This window comes from Schistocerca cancellata, chromosome 4 (genome assembly GCF_023864275.1).
Source record: "Schistocerca cancellata isolate TAMUIC-IGC-003103 chromosome 4, iqSchCanc2.1, whole genome shotgun sequence".
Lineage (NCBI taxonomy): Eukaryota > Metazoa > Arthropoda > Insecta > Orthoptera > Acrididae > Schistocerca > Schistocerca cancellata.
In genome coordinates this window covers 623,504,216-623,530,401 of record NC_064629.1, presented here as the reverse complement: position 1 = coordinate 623,530,401, position 26,186 = coordinate 623,504,216, and the positions used below count along the sequence as shown (strand labels likewise).

Below are 26,186 nucleotides of genomic sequence, written 5' to 3'. Positions count from 1 at the left end.
CGACCGGGGAAAGCAACGGAGAGGCGGCTGAAGCGGGAGCGCGTTTGAAAGGTCCCGCGTGGCTTTTGTTAGCGCGTCTGCGCACCGCACTGGCACTAATGAAGCGTAGCGGCCCGCCGGGGAGGGGGCCGGGGCCAGCCAATGGCGGCAGGCGGCGCGTCGCAGGGGTGGGGGAAGCCGGCGGCGGCGGCCGCGGCCGCGGCGCGCGCTCACAGTGAGCTGGGCCTGGCCCGTCGGGGACTAACATGAGACACTGAGCGATCATGCTCGTGGCCGTCATCGTGCTCCTGCTGCGCCAAGTCTCCGCCAACTGGATGTAAGTACGGAAGCTCGTGCAGCCTCCTTTCCGTTCGCCGTTGCCTCTTGCTCACCCTTTTAGGCCGCAGCAGGTTTTTTTTTCGTCTCTGTGGCGAAATTTACCTTTCGTCCGGCGACTGGAAACGTCAAAAGTAGCGGAAACGCGACGCACTGGAAGGGTCCAGCGTCTGCACGGAAGGGCCTGCGGCGCGGCACGCTCAAACGTAGGCGCTGCACCTCGTGGGCTCTCTGCGTTCTCACTGTATCAGCGAAAGTAGCAGCGTCTGCTTTTCGAAACTCTGCATGCTAAGCTGACAAGACAAACGACAAATGTCCGTACATGTTTCGTAAGGAGCTTATCTAAATATTATCACAATCTTATACTGAAATGTTCACTATTGAAACATAATACTTACCTGTGCAGCGATACACATATTTTATACCAATGGTTAAACTGGCTTATTAAATGAGACCAGCAGACCCTGTTAAGGCACTGTTACTCAACACTGTTAATTTATTGCTCCTATTTTGTATATTCGCTCCAAAGAAGAGTGCATGAGACATTTAAAGGTCATGTACTTTATCGTTTATGCGTCAGTAATCCTGCTCTAATTAAGAGATCTGTTATTTCGACATGTTTTACGACTCTGCCAAACGAAAATGCTCTGAACCGATACTATGACCTGGAGATGACAATTTTGAATGTGCCTACTTCTTTTGTTTTTCTTGTACAAATTGTTGATATAAGTCGTGTTTCTTCTTACGTATTAATACGTTTACTTTCGAGGATTCAAATTGTGCTGCAGTCGATTTGCAACAGCGCACGCAAATTTAGCTTCATTTGTCAAATAATCAACACTACAGATTTTTCTTTGTCAAAGTGTATACTGTAAATCTGCTCTAAAATGCGTAGTACTAACGTAAAGGTAATTTAGCTAAGTGGATGATCTTTTTGTCATTTTACCCTTAAAATACACGACGAAATAACACTATTTCGTTAAAACAAAAAACCTTTTATTGGTAGGACTAAATAAAAACAAGTAATAAAACTAAGAGGGAAAAACACACGATTATACGAGAATCTGGCAAATAGAACTGTAACTAAATAGTTGAACATCGCATCGCAATTCGTGGCTCGGAGCAGCTGTCGCATTCCACGGATTCGCAACCTGGCGTACGCTAAGAAGCATTTTATTACCACGAAAGGATTACCCCGTTCGAAGCGACGGGTCTGGTTTTTTCCTCATACTAAGATTATTAATGCGAAAGCTCTGAGGCGGCCGTGGAAGAGACACGATGCGTAGAACCTGCTTAAGATACCAAAAGTCGTAACTTGCCACACAATGTTTCGGGTAACTGTGGATGACACTTACAGGAGACCGTAACAGCATTTGTATGCGTCTCGGGAGTCGTCCACACACTGCCTCTCTTCCTTTTTTGAAGATCGCCACCACATGTCGGTATCCTCTCCAATTTATTTTATAAAATGCTGTAGGTTGATTTTTGATACTGTGAGATGTCGACACGCATTACGCTCCGTTTTCGACGTAGGAAGGCGGGTACTTTTACATACACTTCAGAAACTGATGTTACATGCCTTATACAAATAATCTGATGGCTTAGCTATGACTCCCCGACGTCCACTTACCGTCATGTCACTTACGGCAGAACACAAATTCTAGGTTGTCGTGTTTGTTGTTATGACATCTTTCATCCCATTTGGTTCTTACACAGCAACACCAACTGGTGCAGTGGTTTTCGATAACTTCTCGGGAAATTTCGTTTTAATTCACTTTCATTGTTATTCCTGACCGTCAGTTGCTCAGAGATCTACTGCGAATTGTAACTATTTACCTGCTTTATATCTCAGTGTTATACACTGCCACGAAACATAGATATTGTCTATCGCGTAGAAATGGAGATAACGAAATAAAATAGAAAAATTATTAACTGACATTTCTAAAGCTCGCCCCAAAATCCTTATTACGCTTAAAAAATTTGAGATAAATTTCCGCATTCGTACGTAACAGTAACGTATAATAATATTGTTTTACAGTTGTAAAATACAGAAAAACTGGTGAAAGAGTACCGTAGCTTAATGCCATAAACTTCTGCTGAGAGCAAAACGTGCAGGCATCGACAACGTGCAGTGTTTCTCGGAGATAAAATTCCAGTTTTCAGAATTTCTGCTCGTCAATGCCCGATCACAGATCCGTGCGGAAGTGTACACGAACCTTCCATTATCCGTGTGGGCACTCGTGTGGAACTTTCCCGCAGCATTCAGGCCCCGAAAAATCCTTACCATTCTGTTGCTCGTAGGGTTAAAACACCGAAATGCGCTTAGTCTATTTCAGTTATATGTTCATTGACAGGTAAAAATGAAGTTTTCTGGGCCTCCCTTGCACAAGCATGTGATGGTTCATGAACCTGTTGCTAAAAGCGCCCCACTAGGTAACTGACACTCATCACTTCACAAATAAAAATAAATAGGTCCTATTTATTAATATATATATATATATATATATATATATATATATATATATATATATATATATGAAGGAATCGAATGTGTCTGAAGTTGTGTTATTGTCAGAAATAATTATACAGATTTGGTTCTCATCATCGTGTACTTAACTTAAATCAAGTGAATGACTCAGAATGACGTATAAATTGTTCCTTTGAAAAAAATAAGCTGTCCAGAGAAAAAAAATTTAAGAACTTCACATAATATTTCCACTGGGATTGTTGAATCTTATGTAAATTAAATGGAATCTTAATTCATAATACAACGTATAAGGATTTCTTTGGCACGTAATAAAGATTACAGGGAATTTGGTTTAACTCAAGAAAACATATCCAGACAAGTTTTAAATGATACGTACAAATCGCTTAATTTTGGCACGTACATTGTAATAACGTTACCTATTTTTGTACCAGATTTAATATTTTCAGTCAGTCACTTCTGATTTAAATCGATAATACGTCACTGACTTTTGTACATCTACATCTACGTCAATACTCCACAAGCCACCTGACGGTGTGTGGCGGAGGGTACCATGAAGTTCTCTCGGTAATATCAGGACATGTAGAGAATTTGGTTCCCCGGAACGTTCTCGTAAGTTCAGCACTACGCTTATACGTGTGGGTGCTATACACAAATCCGTTTTGGATACCTACGACTATTTTGTTTATCTTTTCCATGTTCCCTTCCTCATAAAATTGATAGCAGAGTAAAAATTAGATACCTAAAGTGTTGCATAGTAGCTTACTACTCAATCATTGTCTTATTATCTTAGATGATGGCATAAATTAACAAACCAATATTATACCAAACTAAGGTTGAATTTTCGCTGTACTGAATACATCAGTCTAGTTGTATAGAGGGAGAAACCCGTAAACAGTGATTTTACCGTGTTTCATACAACCTGCCCGTCATTGACAAATGAGCCAATGATTATAACTTCAACTTATACATACATACTCCACAATCCACTGCATAGTGTATGGTTACGTTTAGGAAGGAGAATACTCAAACAAAGAAAACAATTTTTCGAGCACTATACAGCTTTCTCGTCTCGGGAACATGTCGGTTTAATATTTTTATGTTTACCCGACCTTTCTGTAATACAATTCTGATTAGAGGTTTGTGAAATCGGTTGAAAAATAAAGCACAATTGGGCAAATCATTATTGAGTTGCACCATCTTCATTGAGCGATAGATGGCGTAGCACGCTTGCATTTTTTTACTAGAAATGTCTTGATCTAGTGTCGAAACTTTCGTCACAATTCACAAGACAAAAATATGTAGTCTGTTAACACAAAATGCTCTGTATCAGTTGTTTCACATGTTTATACACGCTGAGTCATAACATTCTTTCTTCAAAATTCGGCTAAAATTCAGTGTTTAATACGCTTTTCCTACAGTCACTGTAATTGCAAATATGAATGCTGTTTTAACTTGAAACTTGAGTGGAAGAGTATTTCTTATATCAAATTCTGGTGCTGGTCTGCCAGAAGTTGAACTCCCGAACTTCTAATAGCATTTGAATATTTCATATTTCACGACAGACATGCAGATACATATAATTGCCTATAAAAATAGGAAACAAACAAGTGAGTTATGTGTGAGATTGTAAATACAACGAATAAAAAATGAGTGGAGATGAGTTAAATGGACCAAAATTGATGTTGGTTAAAACGCATTCTATCAAAACCAAAAGTACTTTTTTTTCATTTTCATTTAGTGTTTACCTAATGAAGTGTTAGGTATATTACTTTTCCGCGTCCCATGGTTCTGATCGATTTGCCCAGGTTTCTTGCGTGACTTGAAAACAATGATGTACGTAACTTCTTTTCGTTGACGTGTAGTTCTGCGAGCTATGAGTCTATACTTATGATTCTTTTCTTCAGCGATGCATGAATAAATAGCAAAGACTGTGTTTAGTATTCTTATTTCACTTTCCAGACTGGTAAAGTGCTGACATCTGATAATGACAGTAGGGAAAACAAACGTTCATTCGTAGGTGCTTCATAATCTGCTGCGACTAGCTACCCTTATCCCCATCGTTGTCGAGTAAAATTGGTTTCTACAACAGTATTTTCAGTGACTTTATAAACAGTGTCTTTTGAGTACATTTGCAACTGTTTCTCTTCTTTGCGCCTTATTATGAAAAGTTTCTGCAGATCAATGATAGAATGCTTCTTAAATTCCGAAATAAAAATATGATAATTTTTTTCCTTTTTAGTAATGAGACTGGAACTCATTTACGAAGGCTAGCCATAGCTTGTTACTGAAATTGTCTGATTGTTGCAGGCTGGTAATGTATCATTACCAAGGTTGCTTGTCAATGTCCCACAGTTAAGGTTTAACACTTTTTGGCGTAAGTTAGCTAAGTTGCTAAGTTATCTAAGATAGGTGATAAGACCTTTTATAAAATAAGAATTTACGAGCTGGACCATGAAGACGAGTATCTTCTGATATATAGTTTACCTTATGAACTACTGATGCATGAGAACGAAAATCTATCATAAGAAATTTAGCAGGATGAAACGTCAGTTCAATCTTACCCATTCGTCTGCATTTTCCGTAGGGCCGTTTGTGGCAACATACGTAAGGACCTCGACACTAAAAGTTAGAAACGTTAGGTTTCATGCAAAGAGTATCGACAGTCTTCTCGCGAAGCAGCTTCAAATAGAATGGAAATTGAGAAGAAATGGGACACATACGTTGTACCACACAGCGTACGATGGCTTATGGAGTAAGATGTAGATAAAGCGGACATCCACCAGAAAATTGGTTTACCCATCATAGTACTGTTGTATGCATGATCGTTTCACCTTCTGGACTGGTTAGCAAAGGCAGTTATGGGGGAGAGGGGTTCCCTATAGCTTATCATAGAATCTGAGCGACGGTGCCATCTAATAGTTGCTAGTGACGCAAATACATACCACGGAAGAACAGACCAGGCATCGAGCATCGAATTTCTGATTGGCAGTATAACCAAATATTTGCAGAAAATGGGCTGCATTTCTCCGTGTTTCAGGTGACCGTAAGTTTACTTCGATGAAATAAGGATATTTTGATACACTGTGATGAAACGCTGAATATATAAGCCAGAGCTCTCTGCACAATATTGCTAAAGTAGTGGAAAAACAGTAGTAAAAGGGATGCAACATTATACTAAACTATTATTACCAGGAGAAAAAGAAACCTTAAGCTAAAAACGTGTTGTAGATAATTGACTTCAGTCATTAGTAACGTCCTAAAGAAAATGACAGTGGTTACAGTTTGAGGCAAGAATCAGTATCATAGTTGTCACATGGGCACCCGACGTCTTCAGATATCACCTGCGACTCCATATCGATGTTCTTGTTTGTTCAAAACCTTATTGGCTTTAAGATAAGGAAGTAGTATCAAAATCAGCAAAATAAATCAGTGAATGTAAAATACACACTCATAGTTGTCTGAAAGTAAGTGCTAATGAACCCGTAATTAATTCTGCTTCAGTGAGAAAATAGGTCTTGATTGTTTGAAGAGCACAAAACCTCACTTTTCCATAAACGAGAATGTAGATAAGACTAAGGAGCCTAAGGATATGTTAACGAGTGAAGCAAATATGTTTACATTTACCGCAAAAGTATGACTATACTTCACTTTTTTATAACTAGCGTTCCAATTTCATGTGTGTAGTATTTTGACATTATTATGAAATGCTGAAATAAAATTTTTTGAGTAGAAGTCACATCCATGTGTGCAGGTGAGGAGAAAAAACTTGATTTAAAGTTATAAAAGAAAGTCTTCAAACCTTCGTACGAGTTGTAAACAAACTCATATAGTTTGCTATGGAAGCACCACAAGGCATCTTGCCGTTGTCCCGAATTCACGAAATATTTTCATTTTAAAAATTACATTAAATGCTAAAAAACTTGGAATCGATTGGGAATCTATTAGAGTAATTGCTATCAAAACAGTAAAATTCCTAGTGGCATTCAGTTGTTAATTGCAGACTGAATTTTTCACGTGCAGTTAAGTAATTTACTTAAAAGACAGTGCAATCTCGTAACCACATTCAATGCATCTGGAACGCACCTTTCTATTACTTTGCGACTACTCACGTCTGGAAAAAATTATTCTTTTTCATCAAGTGTGAGAAAATTCTTCTTAACCTTCACGTAAAAAGAGGTTTCGTGAGCAGTACTTTTACTGGAAAGGCTCCAGCTTTCTCTCACCCGAAATCACTTTTGATGTTTTTTCCTACCAGCCCTTTTTGGGGTTTGGTCTGAAGGTGTTATACATTTTCTTTCGCGTCATCTGTGACAAAACGCTACACGCTACAGATATTTGTACTATTCCCAGCAATTAAATACTTAATTCAGATGGTAGAATTATTCTGCATGATATAAACGAAGTCTTACTGATTACGCCGAAGAATCGGGCAAGGAATAAATTGTGACATTTAATCCATATGCGATGACCTCAAATTGAGACCTAGAAGGCAAATGCCAATAAAATAAAAAAGTGTGATCATTTACAGCTCTTTAATCCCAATCCTTTGGTACTATTTTGTACTTCACCCATGATATACGGTACATTTTATTCGTAATTCTCGGTGTTACAATTTTCACAAACCTTAGTGAAGCTTCATATTTTAAAGCAAGTTAAAATTGTGCAACGGACTGGTACTTAATGCTGAACTACCTGGAAATATTTAAGTTTGTTATTGGTGCTAAGAAAGATAAAATAAAAAAAACTAAAATAATCGTTAGTGCCAACAGCAGAAGTTGTTCAGTGTTACACGGAACAAGAAACTGGCATGTTATTTGGTCTCCATGGCATGTCATATGCTTTACGGTACACACATCATCTGAATCTGATAACCGTTTACAAAATCAGTCACACAGCTGCTTAGCCAGTTATTTATTGTCATCTATGACTTCTTTTCAGAAATGCAGCAAGTAGGACGCAGATATGACTTCAGTCAAGATAAATCGCAGAGAAATCTGTATCCGTACAAAAGACGATTCGTATAGACAACGTAAAACTTCACGCGTTACTCTGCCAGATCCGTGAATGTTTAACAGAACTTTGCTCTAGTTTAGCAGTGTTGTTTTAACGAAACAGTAATCGGAGATTTTGTGCCGCCAGTCTTGTACGAGTACAATCTATTGCACCTCAGCCAAGATCACGTTGAATGACAAGGCTGCTTGCGTGGTGTACCGTGTTAGTGTGTCTAGTGCATCCAGCAGCACACGGTAGTTAGGCCTGATGTCGAACTGTGTAACTATTTTACGACTAAGAACGACCACCAGTTACTTTAATTCTAATTTATTTAACTAAATCGCTCAATGTGGAAGGGCTGGAACCGTATCCCTTCCACATTCGTTGCCAAATATTAAAACTATACCATATTCTTTTATATTACCTGAAGTGTACTTTAGATACCGCATGAAGTATCGCTCTGTTTTCTCAACGCAATATATGCATACTCCTCAGTAAGGTGCGACACGTTTAAATGTAAACGTGTACATATACCTGATTTCATACATATTTTATCTGACACTGAAAATATCAGAGAACTATACGCGCAAATAACTAGGGAGAAAAGTTAGATGTACGTGCGCAAATAAATAGCGAGGAAAAGTGACTTGCTTAGGCTTCTAATCATTATCTATCCTCAAATTTCCTATCCTAGTATCTGAGTAGGACTCAAATCAGGAATTGTGCAAACACCTGTAAACTGATTTTCCACACACTTTTGAAGACTTACAGCCTGTAGAGGAAGTGTAGTAGTCGAGACGTATGAAGACTGTACTGGCTGAATATTCCGCTACAAAAAAGTTAGGAAAATGTAAGAGAACAAAAATTGTTTATTGACGCATTTACAGATTTGAAATGAATAAAAATTTACATCTTTCAAATTAAAATTCAGTAATCTAACTATCAACACTTTTTATTTACGTCTTTTCGTACTAGTGCGACAACGGTTTTAACATAGTATTGCAAGGCTTTTAAGAGGACTGGATTGTTCATAGTGGAAACCAAAATTTCGCCCTCTCGTGGTTGCCTTTCCTATCCAATATTAGTCCCGTATCCATCGACTCACATGAAAATCTGATAGAAAACCAAGCGAGCGATACATCGCTTGGGTACAGTGAATTAATCTGTTTTATACATAGCTAGAACTATCAGAGGCCATGATCAACAATTTGTACGTATTCCAGTCAATAAAGGAGCACATATTCCATGAAAACTATATATGTAGTCGCTCTGAGACAGCTTTTTTCCGTATATGTTAAGAAACTATCACTTTTGGTAACGCGGCACAGAGCTTTTAGAACATAATGTAGCTTAAAACGTTTCTTAACAGTGATGCCTGGCTTTTCGTCGAATCGTCAACCAGCGTTGTGTGGAAGCCGCTGATACCGTCAGAACTCAGGTAGTTTCATTTGTACACTATGGACGGAATTAATCTCCGTAAATATGCTGAATTTCACATCAACGAAGAGGTATTATTCCATTCCTATTACACTGGATGCTTGTAATTGTTGTAACGTTTATTCTATCGCTGTGAATGTTTCGTATGCCATGAAATATCCTGTATCTTCCCAGGCACTCGTGAGCTTTGTAAAAACAGGTAGTTTAGCATTAAGTACCAGTTCGTTGCACAATTTTAACTTGCTTGAAAAATATGAAGCTTCACTAAGGTTTGTGAAAATTGTAATACCGTGAATTACGAATAAAATGTACCGTATATCATGGGTGAAGTACAAAATAGTACCAAAGGATTGGGATTAGAGCTGTAAATGATCACACTTTTTTTATTTTATTGGCATTTGTCTTCTAGGTCTCAATTTGAGGTCATCGTATTTGGATTAAATGTCACAAGTTATTCCTTGCCCGATTCTCCGGCGTAATCAGTAAGACTTCGTTTACCGCAGTAATTTGTAACATATATGCAACCATCACTGCAGAACAATCTAACGTGGGACACAATCGAGAAGGGTATAAGTTTTCTGGTTTCTGTACAGTGGAAACTGACTCGCTGGAATCTATTTCCAGCAGTCAAAAGCACAAAAGACAGCGTCGAACCATCGACACAGAAGGTCCCCATCCGTTGCAAGGATCCAGCGTCGAGGCAATGTGATGGTCATGACGCTCGTCGCTTCTAGCTACTGGTTTCACACACGCATCGCTGCCGTATAAGTATGCCGCGTATGAACAAATATTTCATGGTATTACAGCAGGAAGCTGATCACTCTGCCCTGAACTCATGAGCATGCCGGCGCATCGTTTGACATCTGTCATGCACGTCGGCACTTGATTTCATGTGTCCGCTTAATGTGACATCTCTCTGACTAAGATTGGCGTAAACCGACGTATGAGGTCACACAACACAATACGTTACTGTACTTGCATGTACGCCGTGTCTCTGTAATCTTAACCATCTACAATCTATTACTTCACTATTCTACACATAATTCGAACATAGAATCGTTGTAGCCATTATTCCTGTACATTATAAGTTTTCCGAACGTTGGTGTAATCACCCGTCTGGAGAATCTACAACACAAAAATCATTTATTGGTCACCCTTTATGTCGAGGAGTCGGTCACGTTAAGGTTTTTGCACTATTGCCCACAATAATGAAGCCATATTTAGATCGCATGGATAGAAAAAACGAGCACATATCCCATAAAGTCAATTATTAAACAAATTTATTTCTTGCTATTACAGCCATGAAAAGTAACAGCTGCTTTGTTTCTAATACATACCACCAGTGGATGACAACATCATCGGGCTTTCATGTATTCTCTCCAGTAATACCATGACCGCTACTTTAGCTCAGCCTTTAATTTTTATACTTTCTTTTTATCCTGAAGTTCAATGTGTAAGTGTTTGATTATATGTTTAGAGTTCAAGGGCAGCCCTCTGGCAGGTCCTAGATTTCTAACTGCGTTTATCGTGACTTTCACGATTTTTAGTGATTTGTGTATGTTAAAATGCCACGGAAGGTCGTGTTTTGGATTATTCCTTAGAACTTCTTCTGTTTCTGCGTGGTTGGGTTATTTCAGCTTTAAGAATAAGGAGAGGACGTATTACCTGTGAAACGTCCCCTTAGAACAATTTATACACGACTGTGCTTAACCTGACACACAATATTATTTAGCGCAACGCAATCTGACTATCAAAGATCCCTGCAAAAGAATGGCCCTGAGTAACATTAAACTACACCTTTCAGAAATCACTTACCTCACAAAAATCTTCATTACTCGAACTACTGCAATACAGCGAGCGCCACTACTGCCAGCTAAATAAAAGATTCAAACTACTGAAGGCACTAACTACTGATAGGGATAGTTAGCAAATGAAAGATTTTAATAGAGAACAAACACTGTATTTACCTTAATATCATCAAAAGTCATAATATATATATCAGTTCGTGACAAATTACAAAACTCCGCCATCTCTCTCCTCACATCCACCACTGCTGGCGGCTCACCTCCAACTGCCCAACGCTATGCGCTGTTAACATCCAGCTGCCCAACAATACAATGGCAGACAACAATGCAAACTAGCCACATACTGCACACAGCACAGCCAGTGATTTTCGTACAGAGCGCTACGTAACGTTGCCAATAAGAAAATCTAAACAGCCTACTTACACCTGTACTATAAATTCCCCAATAAAGCCTGCAGCGTTCGAACCAATCTACGGATTTATGATTTCTTTACTTAATAGTTGTAAGATACTGCAGAAAATGACAAATGTTGTCATTACCTAAGCATTCGATTAACTGATTAACTGTAAACACACGCAAACGCGCGTGCACGCACGCGAGCGCGCGCATGCACACACACATACACACACACACACGCGCACACACACACACACACACACACACACACACACACACACACACCGTGCATCGTGCGCAACGACTATCTCATGGAGTCTCCCACTTTCAGTTACTGTTCCTTGAATTTTCTATATCTCATCTTTATAAGACTTTTCAGGCGACAATCAGTACCAAGAGCCGGTAGAACGACAGTTTTGCATACGATCTCATCCTTCAGTAAATTCTACTTACATTGTATTCTTTCGATAGAACTCACACTGAAATTTATTTTTTCCCACCACTAGATTAATACGGTCATTTCACTTTAAATCTGACGATTGCAGGTGATTCCAGTGCCTGACTACCAACCGTGTAGGCAAACGATACTGACCCTTTTCGTCTACTAAGTTCAGGGTCATTTTCCAGTCGTATCAATCGCTGATCACCAGTCAGGCTTCCTGCAATTTATATTAATTTTCTAACAACCTGTTTTCCCAATACACAACAGCGTTGTGAGGCTTTTTAGATGCATTAAACTCATTCATGTGATAGACATTAATGAGATGGCAAAGAAGTGTGTCAAAGGTAACTAAATCTTTTTTTCACTGCCCACCACGAGACTGAACGCCATCTTGTGGCAATGCAGGCACGTGATGCGGTAAGGAAAGTATACCAGCGGAGTAGAGACGAATGGGGAATCATTCTAGTGGCTATCCCGTCCGGGAAGCAGACGGGGATATCAACTGACTTAAGTGACTTTGACGAAGGACGCATTGCCATGGGACGGCTCCTGAGAATGAGTACCTCTAAAACAGCGAATTTGGCCTGCTGTTCGCCTGTTACTGCTTGTGAGCCTCTACGGAAAGTGGTGAACGACGGTGTTGGACGTCCACACTTCACCACAGAACCTGGAAGCAGGAGGCTCTCCCTCTCTGCAAATAAGGCTAGGTGGTTATGTGTAGTAGATATGACGACAGAGTCCAATTCTGGTGCAGGCACGAGGGTTACAGAGTACACCGTTCACTGCTCATTGCTAACCATGGCTCTCCACAGCAGACGGTCGTTACATGTTCCCATACTGATCCAATGACATCGTCCATCACGATTTCAGTGTTCACGGAACCATCAAGATTGGACCGTGGATCGTGGAAACTTGCCGCCTGATCAGATGAATCACGTTTCTTTTTACACCTGTTCGACGATTGTGTCCAGTTACAGTCATCCTAGTCCAACGTCTGCGCACAAAACATGCACCGCTCTATGGACGAAGGCTGGAGGGACCAGTATTATGGTACGGTGGACATTCACCTGATATTCCGTGGGACCTGTGGTATTAATCGAAGCCGTTATGACAGCTGTAGATTATACGAACACTACTGTGGACCACCACATCCCTTCTTGCTTGATATTTTACCGACGGCAAAATAACTCTCCGTCTCACAAGACCAGAATCGTTCAACAGTTGTTTGAGAAACATAGAAACATAATAGTGAAGTCACCTTGAGATCTGGACACCAAATCGCCTGCTATGAAGCCGATGTAAGGTGTCTTGGACACTGTCGAGTGCGAGCTACGCGCCTATAAACCACCTCTCCGTAATTGGCGGGAACTGCGTGAGCTGTGAGTAGACATCTGATGCTAAATACCTCGGAAACGTACCGAGGTCCAGTCGAATCCATGCCACGCAGGATCGCTACTGTAGTTTGTCCCAAAGGTGAACCAACACGTTATTAAACAAATGGCAATAACGTTTAGCCTTTTCAGTGTACGTCCATACATTAAATGCTGCTATACGTCTTTATAAAAGAAGTTAAAGGGTCATGTGTTTTGATACTGAACTCATAATACTTTTGTTTGATTGCTCATATTTGATTTACGCTCATAAAATTATGGTCCATTTCGACTTACTGACTTTGATTGAGTCTGTAACACCTTCCTGAGTCTTTAAATCCTCTGGCACGTCTCCAGCATTAGCCCCATGCCCATAAACCAAATGCCACCAACAACGCAAATACGGTCGTGTAGGCCTACATTCTATCATAATACTTTTGCCACAAATGTTTCAGACCAAACGTATGCAATGTTGAAAATCCCTTAAGAATTGCTGTTTGGTGGACTCCAAAATGATTTCAGTAGCTAAAATCACAAAGTAAATTATACATACCATGTTAATAATAGACATATCGCCGGCCGGAGTGGCCGAGCGGTTAAAGGCGCTACAGTCTGGAACCGCACGACCGCTACGGTCGCAGGTTCGAATCCTGCCTCGGGCATGGATGTGTGTAATGTCCTTAGGTTAGTTAGGTTTAAGTAGTTCTAATTTCTAGGGGACTTATGACCACAGCAGTTGAGTCCCATAGTGCTCAGAGCCATTTGAACCATTTTTTGAATAGACATATCTCAAAGGTTATTTCAGATATAATTAACACCTTTTTCTGTATTCTGCGTGTTTGCCTACTTTTCCATCCTTATGGTATTTAATGTGTGTAAATGTCTTCTGCTTCTAAGAGATCTGATGCGATACCGTACTCTGCATGTGCTCTTCCGTTGTTCAACATTCTGAAGCAAAACTTCAACCTACATAATTGCTGCTGCTGAACTATGTGGCATTAGCGATCGCAAGGTCACAGCTCTGGGTTGCTGCTCGGAGGTGCCATTCCTTAGAACCGTAAGCTCTGCAACTTTCACCACCCCTTTATGCGAGAAAGTTGTGTTTCAGAGGCAGTGGGAACTTCGGCTTAACCCCCTGAATCACGAGGATGGCTTTTGATGTAATACAATGCATGACCATCATGCTCCGTGGCACTCGTCGCTTGTCATTTGTATCAGACTTGCTCAGATATCCAAGGCTCTGTCTAGTCGAGATGTATTTTTATAGCTGCTCGTGGAATAAATACCACGCGAGAAGGACCGAGAGGACATTCCTGATCAGCCCTCAAATAAAATGAAACCAAGGATAAGGGACAGGAAACCAGTGCGCCACATAGTAAACCACGCAGTAAACCTCAGTCTTCCCTCTCACTCTTGTGAAGTCAAGACGAAGGTTTCTTATGCATTGATATATTGACCACACTCCACTAAAGTATGACTTTATGTTCCGATGCAAGGATCCATCTAATTGTAATGGCTCTGAGCACTATGGGACTTAACTTCTGATGTCATCAGTCCCCTAGAACTTAGAGCTACTTAAACCTAACTAACCTAAGGACATCACACACATCCATGCCCGAGGCAGGATTCGAACCTGCGACCGTAGCAGTCACGCGGTTCCAGACTGTAGCGCCTAATTGTGATGCTTGTTGCCTTCTCCTGCAAGACTCAAAGTCTTGCGCTCCTAAACCACACATCATTGTAAGGCTCTTCCTCGCACTGTTGTAAGTTTTGGCTGTTATGTACTTCACTATCACCTCTGGCAGCAACAATGACTCTAATATGGCTAGGCTTCAGGTAGACCTGAGGGTGGTTGGTAGTTAAAGGTATTTAACACCATGCTGCCTCAACTCTATGCCAGAGTTCATGCTGTTGCTGTGAGTAGGGGCGTGTCAGGCTCTCGGCAAACCATGACTATATATCTACAATGCTTGAGAGGCCTAGAGAAGTACCTTGCCAAGGCTACAATCGAATCTCCTTCGTATCGAAGTAGGTCAGGACAGCACGGGCAACATTTGGTTTTCTGCATGATGAAAGAGAAATTCCGACATCAGCTCCAATCGGACATTGAAATAAATGCAATAGTGATACGTGCCGGACCAAGATAGGATCCCGGCTTTACCGCTTATCACAAGCGGTAGCCTTAACCACTCAGGCAATCAGACCACACTTTCCCTCCAGTCCAAATTCCCATATGTCACACACTACATACGTAGTGTCCCGTGTCCATTATTATCATTGCTCGCAGCCCCACCAGATTCCAGCAAGAGGTCGAACAAAGAGTGGACCCGCATTCAAGGTACCATTATTTCCTTCCAAGGAGCATATATACTGAAGAGCCAAAGAAATTACACCTGCCTAACATCGCGTAGAGCCCTCGCGGTCACGCAGAAGTGCCGCAAAACGACGTGGCATGGACTCGAATAGTGTCTGAAGTGGTGCTGGAGGCAATTGACACCATGGATGCTGCAGTGCTGTTCATAAATCAGTAAGAGTACGAGAGACTGGAAATCTCTTCTGAACAGCACGTTGAAAGGCATCCCAGATATGCTCAATAATGTTCATATCTGGGGAGCTTGGTGGACAGCGGAAGTGTTAAAACACAGAAGAGTGTTCCTGGAGCTACTGTGTATGGTGTCGCACTGTCGTGGTGGAATTGCCCAAGTCCGTAGGAATGCACAATGGACATGAATGGATGCAGGTGATCAGACACGATGCTTACATACGTGTCACCTGTCAGAATCGTATATAGACGTATCAGGAGTCCAATATCACTCCAACTGCATACGCCCCACACCATTACAGAGCCTCCACCAGCTTGAACAGTCCACTGCTGACATGTAGGGTCTATGTATGCATAACGTTGTCTCTATACCTGTACACGTCCATGCCCTCGATATAATTTGAAACGAGACTCGTCTGACCAGGCAACATGTTTCCAGTCATCAACAGTCCAATGTCGGTGTTGTCTGGCCCAGGCGAGGCGTAATTCTTTGTGTCGTGCAGTCATCAAGGTTACACGAGGGGGCCTTCGGCTCCGAAAGCCCATATCGATGATGTTTCGTTGAATGGTTCGTACGCTGATACTTGTTGATGGCCCATCATTGAAATCTGCAGCAATTTGTGGAAGGGTTGCACTTCTGTCACGTTGAAAGATTCTCTTCAGTCGTCGTTGGTTCCGTTCTTGCAGGATCTTTTTCCGGTCGCAGCGATGTCGGAGATTTGATGTTTTAACAGATTCGTCATAGTCACGCTACATTCGTGAGATAGTCGTACGGGAAAATCTCCACTGCATCGCTCCATCGGAGATTCTGTGTCCCTTCGCTCGTGCGCCGACTATAACGCCACGTTCAGACTCACTTAAATCTTGATAACCTGCCATTGTAGCAGCAGTAACCGATCTGACAGCTGGGCCAGACACTTGTGGTCTTATATTCGTTGCAGATCGCAGAACCGTATAATTCCTGTTTATATACCTCTGTTTTTGAATACGCATAACTATACCAGTTTGTTTGGCGCTTCAATGGATTTATATGTACGGTATCTGTTCTTTCGGACATGTCGGAAAGAACTAATACGACACTTAAAAATACAGTTTTATTTTATCTTTTTGAAATGTAATGTCACGGGGACGTCTAAGATATGACAGAGCTACCGGCTTTAACACGTAAGAAATACAGCGGCTGCTGTCCAAATTAGCAGCTATGCGAACCGGAGCTGATAATCTTGTGTACCCAGTGGCACGCCATACCATCACACCAGATGTTGTGCGTGTATGACGACGGCGAGTGCAATTTTGACAACGTCTATTTGCCTCCAAGCCTGTACAAACAGGCATGTCCACTGCGATGTTGTGTGCAGAATCGGGATGCGTCTGAAAAAAGACTTGGTGTCACTCCCGTGGTTGAGCGCAACACCGATGGCGCGCATCTCTCTTCTACCGCGACAACGATCAACGTGCAGGAAGTTCATAAAGTTCCAGACGTCATTGTATTGACCGTATGGACACTTGTCTTGTTGCGAGAAAGTCAGTTCTGTGACTCAAGGTACTTGCCTGGCTGTCGCATCCTGCACGTCCGAGTGAACAATACAATGTCGTGCAAAGACCAACCGCAGTTGATAGCAAACGATCCTGCCGCAGCGGAATTCTGGAACTTGTTGGTTGTCGTTTCCACTTCTTACAGGAGCAATAACACGATCTTCTCATAAACAACCAACATTCAAATGCAATTACTGAATGCTAAAACCACGGTTTAATTTACACTTATAGAGAAACTGTAGATAGTGTAACTTATTCCACCTCTGTTTGGCTGCGCCGAAATGCTAATCATTTAAACATCCAAGCAAGCAGAATACTACAAGTCAATTTGACGTTTTTCGTATGTCGCCTTCATGGAACTGCAAGTTATAATGGGCAGCGCTGTACTAAACTTCGGTCCACAGGAAGCGCGGGGACCGTCCGATTAAGCGGTTTAAAACTTGATAAGAAGAGACTGAGGGATAAAGCTTTAGTAACACAAAAGGATTCGCTGAAAGTGCAGTTCACAAAGGGACAGTATATATGATGAATTTTTAAAATATATTCACCGAGTGCTCTCGTGGCGTTTAGGCACATCTGAAACAAAGCTAGGAACAAAATCTGTACAATGTTACAAGAGATGGAAGCTTCTTAGGCGTCGTGATCCCAAGCAGTCAAATTATTATCATTAGAGCCCGAAACACTATCAAATCGTAAAACATGCATGGTTTCATTCAATTTCGTATCCCAAAACATGTATAATGAGACAGAAAAACAATATAAATATGTGTTGTTAAAATTCAGTTCTATATTTCTATTCCCTTCTAAAGCAGTAAACAACAACCAGTATCTCCTAATATTCTTCACTTAACTCTTGTGTTATCTCATAGAACATTTTTGCACATAGAAAATGACGTTTCTACACTGCGCTGCACAATGAAAGGATCACTTTTTCGAACCCCGTACTTGTTGCCCATTGCGACGTTTAATTTGAAATTTAGCTCAAAGGTGCCTACAATATTCCTCTGTAATAGTGCAAAAGCGTCGCGCTCTGCGACATCACCATCGGGCTCGGCGACACTTCACACAGCAAGGTGCTGATCCGTGCGAAATAGAGGCCAGAGCTCAGAAGTTCATGTGAGGTGTAAGATGGGGTAATGGTGTAATATTGGCACTGAATTTCACCACAAATACACCCAATGCCACCATGGAAGTATCACACGATGGAAAGATCGTCACATCCCTTCTTACACGCATTTCATCACTTCTTTCGAGGCCTCTGCAACGGAGGTCAGAATCGCGAAGCCTAGTGTTCACATCACGAGGCTTTTTTATGGGTGGCCGAGAAAAACATTTCTGACACTCTGCCGCTCAATGGCACCACGAAAAGGCCTTAGGAGCTGGCATAAAGGGTGCCAACGGAACCACCTCTTCCCTTGGGGCGTTGATTCCCACAGATTTCGCGTCCGAAAACGATAGTATGCAGTTCTGTGAGCAACAGGACGACTTGCTGGACAATCTGTCACACTGCTGACAACTCTCTGGACGATTCATCGCTTCTATAAGGACATCGTTTGCCTGCAACTCCAGTGAATATAATCGCTGCGCTCCAGAACTTGCGTTGACGGCAATTTTCAATTTTGTGTACAAGTTTGAATGTGCTTTTAAAGCCCTCCTGTTTCGCGCATTCCTGTGGCATGATCAGGTGGGGGTGACTGACATTGACACATTCGTGTATAAAATGGCAAAGGGTCCATCGGAGAGTCCTACAGTTCAGCAACACCATCGATGCCACTCGCGCGTCTTTGTTGGGCACATTAAAAATCCTTAGTGCCGGCGTGGCAGTCTTGCCTTTCGACATCCCTTAGCAGGGGCTAGTTCAGCGTCGTAGTGCCACCCCACTTAGTGGTGTCGACATGGTAGCCTGTCGCACTGACGCCTAGGAATCAGTGACTTCCTGTGTCTGTGCAGGAACTTTCTTAAAGTGTCCAGCGAAGAACCGCGGGTGGCACAGAGGGTGTTGACGAAATGTGGGTCTTAGAGGTCCTTTCTCGTTTCATTCATGAATGTGTCGATGTCGCACCCCTCTCACCTCTCCCTGCCCCTCCCCGCCGTGATCACGCTACAGGAGGGCGCAAAGCAGGAGGGCTGAGAAAGCATAAATACCCTTCGCTGCATCGGATCACGTTCAGATGTTGTCGAATGGTTTTGAACAATCCGTGGTGGTTCCACACCGTACACCAGAGCAAAGGGGTGCGATCACTTTCAGTTTGGTTGTGGGCCCAAGATATTCATAGAGAGAAGGGCTGAATTGTCCGAAGGGTGTCAGCAATGTCAAAGGTTGTCACGAACATCATCCTGTTGGTCATCACACTGGGAACTATTGCTTTCGACCGTGAAGTGTATGGGAATAAACGCCCCAGGGAAAGGGGTGGCTTCATTGGCGCCCTTTATGCCCCCCTCTGAGGTCTTTTCGTGGCAATACTGATCGGCGATGTGTCTAAAATATTTTCCTTGGCCATCCATAAAAACACCGCGAGATTTCAACTCTGGGTGTCGCAGTTCTGACCTCCGTAGCAGAGGAGACAAAATAAAGGGCGGAATGTTGATAAGAGGGGGTGTGACGACCTTTCCATGGTGTGACACATCCACGGTGGGGTTGGGCAGAATTTTGGTGAAATTGGTGCTAATGTAACATTATTAACCAATCTTACACCTTAGATGAACTTTTGAACTCTGTCATTTTCTTCACCTGGATCTACACCATGCTGTTTGAAGCGTTGTCGACCCCGTGGGTGCCGTTGCAGCATGACGAAGTGAGAAGTACCTAATTAAGCGAAGGAAAGTCGATAAATTTCAGAAGCAATATCCAAACTGTCCGAGGTTCCCGAATTCATTACATCCCCAGCGGTAAAGAATACAGCCGCTTTCCTTTGTTAGCGACAGTGGAAAGTGTTGCAGTAACGAGCGACATCATAATACAAACACGGTAGAAAAATGGTTTAGTAACGTGTTGCTGCCGTATTTGACACAAACTTCTATGGAGCAACGTGCTTCTCACAACTACTTAAATTTTTCGCTTCGAAGATAATAATAACTGGCATACAGTGTGTAAATTTCATATCGAGTACACTAAAGAAATGTGTGGCTTATGAGGACCTGCTAGATCGTTGCAATCCAGTGTTTCTAATTCCAACAGTCGATCTGTGCAACTGTAGAAGGGTTTAAATGTCCCTGATGGATTCGTTATACTTGTAACAGCCGGCCGGCGTGGCCGAGCGGTTCTAGGTGCTTCAATCTGGAACCGCGCGACCGCTACGGTCGCAAGTTCGAATCCTGCCTCGGGCATGGATGTCCTTAGGTTAGTTAGGTTTAAGTAGTTCTAAGTTCTAGGGGACTGATGACCTCAGGGGGAAGGTGACATCCTTTTCGATGAACACTACTGAGAAAATTTAGAGAACCGACATTTGAAGCTGACTGTAGAACGATTCCACTGTCCCCATCACACAACGCGCGAAAGCATCAGGAAGATAAGACACGAGAAATTAGGGCTCATGCGGAAGCATACAGAGCGTTGTTTTTCCCTCGCTCTGTTTGCGAGTGGAACAGTAAAGGATATGACTGGTAGTGGTACCGGGTACGCTCCACCACACGCCGTACGACGATTTGTGGAGTATCTACGTAGATGTAAATGTAGAACCTAGAAGTATTAGCAGGCACCTGCGAAGGTAGCAGTGACCCACAAGAAGTCAGCGGTTAGTGCGGAGCGAACAGGTGGGAGTAAGGTGTAAGGGCGAGGCCAGTAATTAAATTTCGCATAGACGGTCTGATAGCAGCGGCGGCGGCAACAGCAGCGGCGGCGGAGCAACGTTCCGAAGGTCACGACGGGGCCGGGCCGCCACTTGGTACGCAAATGCAGTGGAGCGGCCGCCCAACCAGTTACCGACAGCCGGAGTGCACGCGACACGCGAGCAACACCGGCGTTTGATGGAAGGCCCGCCAACTTGCTGTCACATTTTAGGTCCTCCGAATAAACAAGCCGAGCTAAAACAGCAGGCCTGAGGAGCTCGCGCACGCATGCAACCTTCTGATGACTGCGAGAGCAGGTTGCCTGCTATGTACACAGCAGAGCATATAGACATTAGAGCCGGCAGACACCTATAGCGAGAGAAAAAAATCGACCTAAGTGCAAAAGAATAAAGTAAGTAAAGTTACTGATAGAGGCAGATAATCACTAACGAGGTTTTCGCCTCTAATCTCTAGACCAGGGTTTCGCAGACTGTGTTCGCGGAACACTGGTGTTCAGCGGGATGTGAATAAGTGCTCCGCAAAAATGTATTAACAACATGGTGTTTTTTTGACGATACTAATTAATTTTTGAAATTTTATTATGATTTCTGTGTTATTAGTTTTCATTTAAAATTGAAGCAAGAACTGAATTAAACAAGCTTTTCTCATTTTTCTTAAAAAAATAAACAAAGTGTTCCGTCAATGGAGCAGTATTCTCGGAGTTTTTCGTCAGGGAAATAGCTTGCGAACCCTTGACCTGCACTGCTGCCTAAGAGACTTGTTAGCTTGTTACGAGGGAACTTCAAAAAGTTACTTACACAAGCCAAGTAACTTTTACTGAATGCTGCGTTACACTTCAAAGTGATACAGATGACTCTATTTTCAACATAGTCGCTAAGTCTCTGTAAACAACAGTCGGAACGTTCGACCAGTCATTCAGTTCCTCACCTGTAGAAATTTGGTTCTTGGTCACGTAGCCGTTCGAGAACCGCTATGTAAATGTCATCATCGTCGTAAAATCAGCGATTGCAGCGAATCATTTCCTCGATTTCCTGTACACTGTCGTCTGTGGTCAGTGCCGACGGCCTTCCTTCCCGATCAACCTGACGAACGTCTGCGCGACGTTAGTCAAGTCATGTAAGATGAAGGTGGAGGAGGGGAAAGGAAAGGAAATGGAAGAACTAATGACATCATCTGCGTCGGGACTTTATACGGAATCAGCAGCGATGAGTGAAGATGTGTGCCAGACTGATACTCGAACTCGGAATCTCCTGCTTACTAGGCTGCGTTAAATATCGCGCCACCCAGCCACAGTGGTTATCTGAAATGCGCGTACTCTCTCGGTACGTCCCTGGCCGAATCACATTCCCACCTAGAGCCACCTATACGCAGTCCCCGTTCATGTTCACCATGCTCGCTAATTTTAGATTCCGAGTGGAGATCGAACGTAAATGTTCATCCGCATTGAAGTTTGTGGACTTGCCCATGGAGACAAATCAGTTATATGAATGTGTGGTGTCTGTTCTTTCGGACGGCCTCAATGAGCAATGAGTCCACAACGTTCAATGTGGATGAACATTTACGTTCGACCTCAACTGGGAATCTAAAATAAGCAAGCCGGAAGGACATGGACGGGTCTGCAGATAGGTGGCGTTGTGTGGGAATGTGAGTCGACCGGCGTACCGACACAGTCAACACATGTAAAATAAACATGGTGTCAGGGTAGCGAAGTAGTCAAATCAACTGCCTAGTAAACAGGAGATCCTTGATTCGAATCCTGGTCCAGCACACATTTTCACTCATCGCCACTGATTCCGCACAAAGTCCCGATGCAGTTGATATCATTAGTTCCTTCCCTTACGTTTACTTTCTCCCTTTTCCCCTTCAATTTACATAACATATTTAATAACTGCGGTTCCCACGTTGTGTCTGTTCTTTCACACATGTCCGAAGGAGCAACACCATGTATTCGTATAAGTTAATCAAGATGTCGGCAACAATTTACTACAGCTGGACGGGACCTTGCTTTTGGTCCATATACTACCAGAATTTCATGGCGCATCTGTGTGCAGTTTACGTATTTGCCCACAAGAATCACACTGGACCGCGGGCTTCAACTTTGCAGTATGGTACGTTTTCATTTGCCGCGCCACTTCATTCGAAAACGGTAATGTATCTCTTAACTGTACCGCAGCAGAACTGTGTTTGCGAAGTACCCAGAACGTGTGATCTCTTCTGGTAATGAGCCACTCTTGTGCACAAGTTCGTAGCGTGGGACGACATGTGTAACTTACTTTTAGAAGTCCCCTCGTATATGTCTAGAAAACCCAGTATCAACCGAAACATGACCCACAAATAGTATAAACTTAAAATTCGTACTATTCACAAATCTCTTGTGAAATGCTGGTTTTCAAATTTTTGTGAACCGGAAGTACAAGTTTCACATGAGTGAGAAGTTGAGAACATGGGCAACTGACAGATGTAAACATAAAACGAAGGCCGTGGTGGCCAAGCGGTTCTAGGCGCTTCAGTCTGGAACCGCGCGACCGCTACGATCGCAGGTTCAAATCCTGCCTCGGGCATGGATGTGTGTGATGTCCTTAGGTTAGTTAGGTTTAAGTAGTTCTAAGTTCTAGGGGACTGATACCCTCAGCAGTTAAGTCCCATAGTGCTCAGAGCCATTAGAACCATAAAACGAATTCGGTGTGAAACACATGCGACATTTGGCGGTAATTCGTTCAGTTATTCTCTACGGGCTCAATGCTCGCCGTTAAAGAAAAATTAACTTGTGGTTCTACAATTACTTAGCTTCCCACGTTCATTAAACATCGCAGATATTTTTACAAGTTCTTGATTTCATTTAAAAGATAAAACGCCCCCATTCACAGGACTGGATATGTCCAGGATTAATTTGATGACCATGAATTTAATACTCCTTTCATTGCTCCCACAATCACTAAGTTTGATTTTTATCGAGACATTGTGGTATGTACTAGAAAACAAATTTTTACACATTAGCTTCCTTCAACATCAAACGTTTGTAACAGTTTTACTGTTCGGCATAAGTGCATCGTGTGTAAATACTAGCTTTGAGAGAGGAACAGCCAGTAGGACATGAATCTGTTTGTAAAATATGCATGACCCAAGAATCAATGTAGTCGAGATCATAATAATACTATGTCGTACAATATCAAAGAGAAAACAGGTGTCAGTAGTCACAATCCAATGAAGTGGCAGTTTACAGAAGGCCTGCACACCGGAATACATAAATCAGATTCAAATGGCTCAAATGGCTCTAAGCACTATGAGTCTTAATATCTGAGGTCATCAGTCCCCTAGACTTAGAACTACTTAAACCTAACTAACGTAAGGACATCACAGACATCCATGCCCGAGGCAGGATTCGAACCTGCGACCGTAGCGGTCGTGCGGTTCCAGACTGTAGCGCCTTTAACTGCTCGGCCACTACGGCCGGCCTCACCGTGATTCGTGATGGTCCTTTGGACATTACAAAAGCGGGATGGGGGGGGGGCATTGTTTTTAATGGGGTTTGTGATCACCACATACAGCACTGCATGCTCTACAAGGTGCTCTCATATTGGCAACGAGCTTGCGAAGAAGCTCTTGTGGTAGATCGTTCCATTCCTCGACCACTGCAGTTGACTGCTTGATGGGCGCTGACGCATGTAGACGTGCCGCAGTACGTCTGCCCAACACATCCTATACATGCTACATGGTATTTGAGTTTGGGAACTGGAAGGCCAGTCCATTCGCCGAATATCCACCTGCTCAGTTCAGTGGGGTCATGCATTGCCATCTATAAAAATGAAGTCCGGTCTCGTTCCAAGATCTCCTTCACCTGAGCAGTTCGACGAGGTCAGGCATTGTCACCCATAAAAATAAAGTCAGAGCCGAATGCAGTCATAAAAAAAACGCACATGGTGAAGAATCCAGTCTTACAATAACGTCGACCAGTGAGTGTACTGTTTTCAGTGATTTGGAAGTAAGTATCCCCCTTGAAACCTTTTGCTACCCCACCAAAGCCATCATGTTCTTCAGTGCTTCAGAACCCTCATTTGGTCAGAGATGGGAAGACGTAATGCACACAGCAACGTTGTCGGACATCATCGTTTTGGTGATCCAGGAGTTACGGTGCGAGGATGCATTATGTCGCATGGGCGGGCATCGAACTGCGCAGTTGGAAGAGCTCTTGGAATGAGAAGGTATTCGACGAATGGACAACTAGGCACGTCCGTTTCCCCGACTTAAATTCCATCGAGCTCGAGTGTGGTGCGTCGGTCAGACGTACTGCAGCACTTTCGCATGCACCAATGATCATTCAGCAGTCGTCAAGCGCATTGGTGGAGAAACGGAATGCCCTACCATAAGAACTCCTCATTCAAATGAGTATGAAATCTTATGGGACTTAACTGCTAAGGTCATCAGCCCCTAAGTTTACACACTACTTAACCTAAATTATCCTAAGGAGAAACACGCACACACCCATGCCCGAGGGAGGACTCGAACCTCCGCCGGGACCAGCCGCACAGTCCATGACTGCAGCGCCTGAGACCGCTCGGCTAATCCCGCGCGGCATAAGAACTCCTTGCAAAGGTTATAGCTAGTATCAGAGCACGCTGCAGATCTCGCATTGCCATCCATGGTGATCATACATCATATGAAGAAATATGTCCTGCCTTTTGTAATGTCCAGGGGTCCGTCGTAAATCGCATTGTGTTCAGTGTAATTATTGATCCTGAATGAAAGTGTCAATTCTACTCGTCTCATTGTGTAGTACTTTCAGTTACCTTCCGTAGATGGGCCAAGTTTCATCGATCTATGTAACATCATGTGAAAGTCACTTTCGTCCTTACGTTTTGTACTCACATCTAAATCTGTTTATGGGCGACACATTTTCATATATGACGAAATTGGTCCGATAATAAAGTAAGAACTCCTACGATCTACGTTTGGTGTCACAACGCTGAACCTCTGTGGCAGACTATATCTTATAATGCAGGTCAACTGAAGGAAAGAAACTTAGGGTTCAACGTCCAGCCGACGACCACGTCATTAGAGCCGGAACATAAGTTCG

General features: G+C 42.6%; 1 protein-coding gene across 2 annotated transcripts in view; it reads left to right on the top strand.

The window, feature by feature from the left end:
* The first annotated feature begins 210 nt into the window (after positions 1-210).
* Positions 211-26,186, top strand: part of LOC126183507 (protein Wnt-16-like) — an 836,736-nt gene continuing 810,760 nt past the window's right edge. For both annotated transcript variants that reach the window (XM_049925556.1, XM_049925555.1), the window contains exon 1: positions 211-316. In XM_049925556.1, the coding sequence (XP_049781513.1) occupies positions 264-316 (53 nt within the window). In that variant the 5' untranslated portion in view covers positions 211-263. The remainder of the gene's footprint in view (positions 317-26,186) is intronic.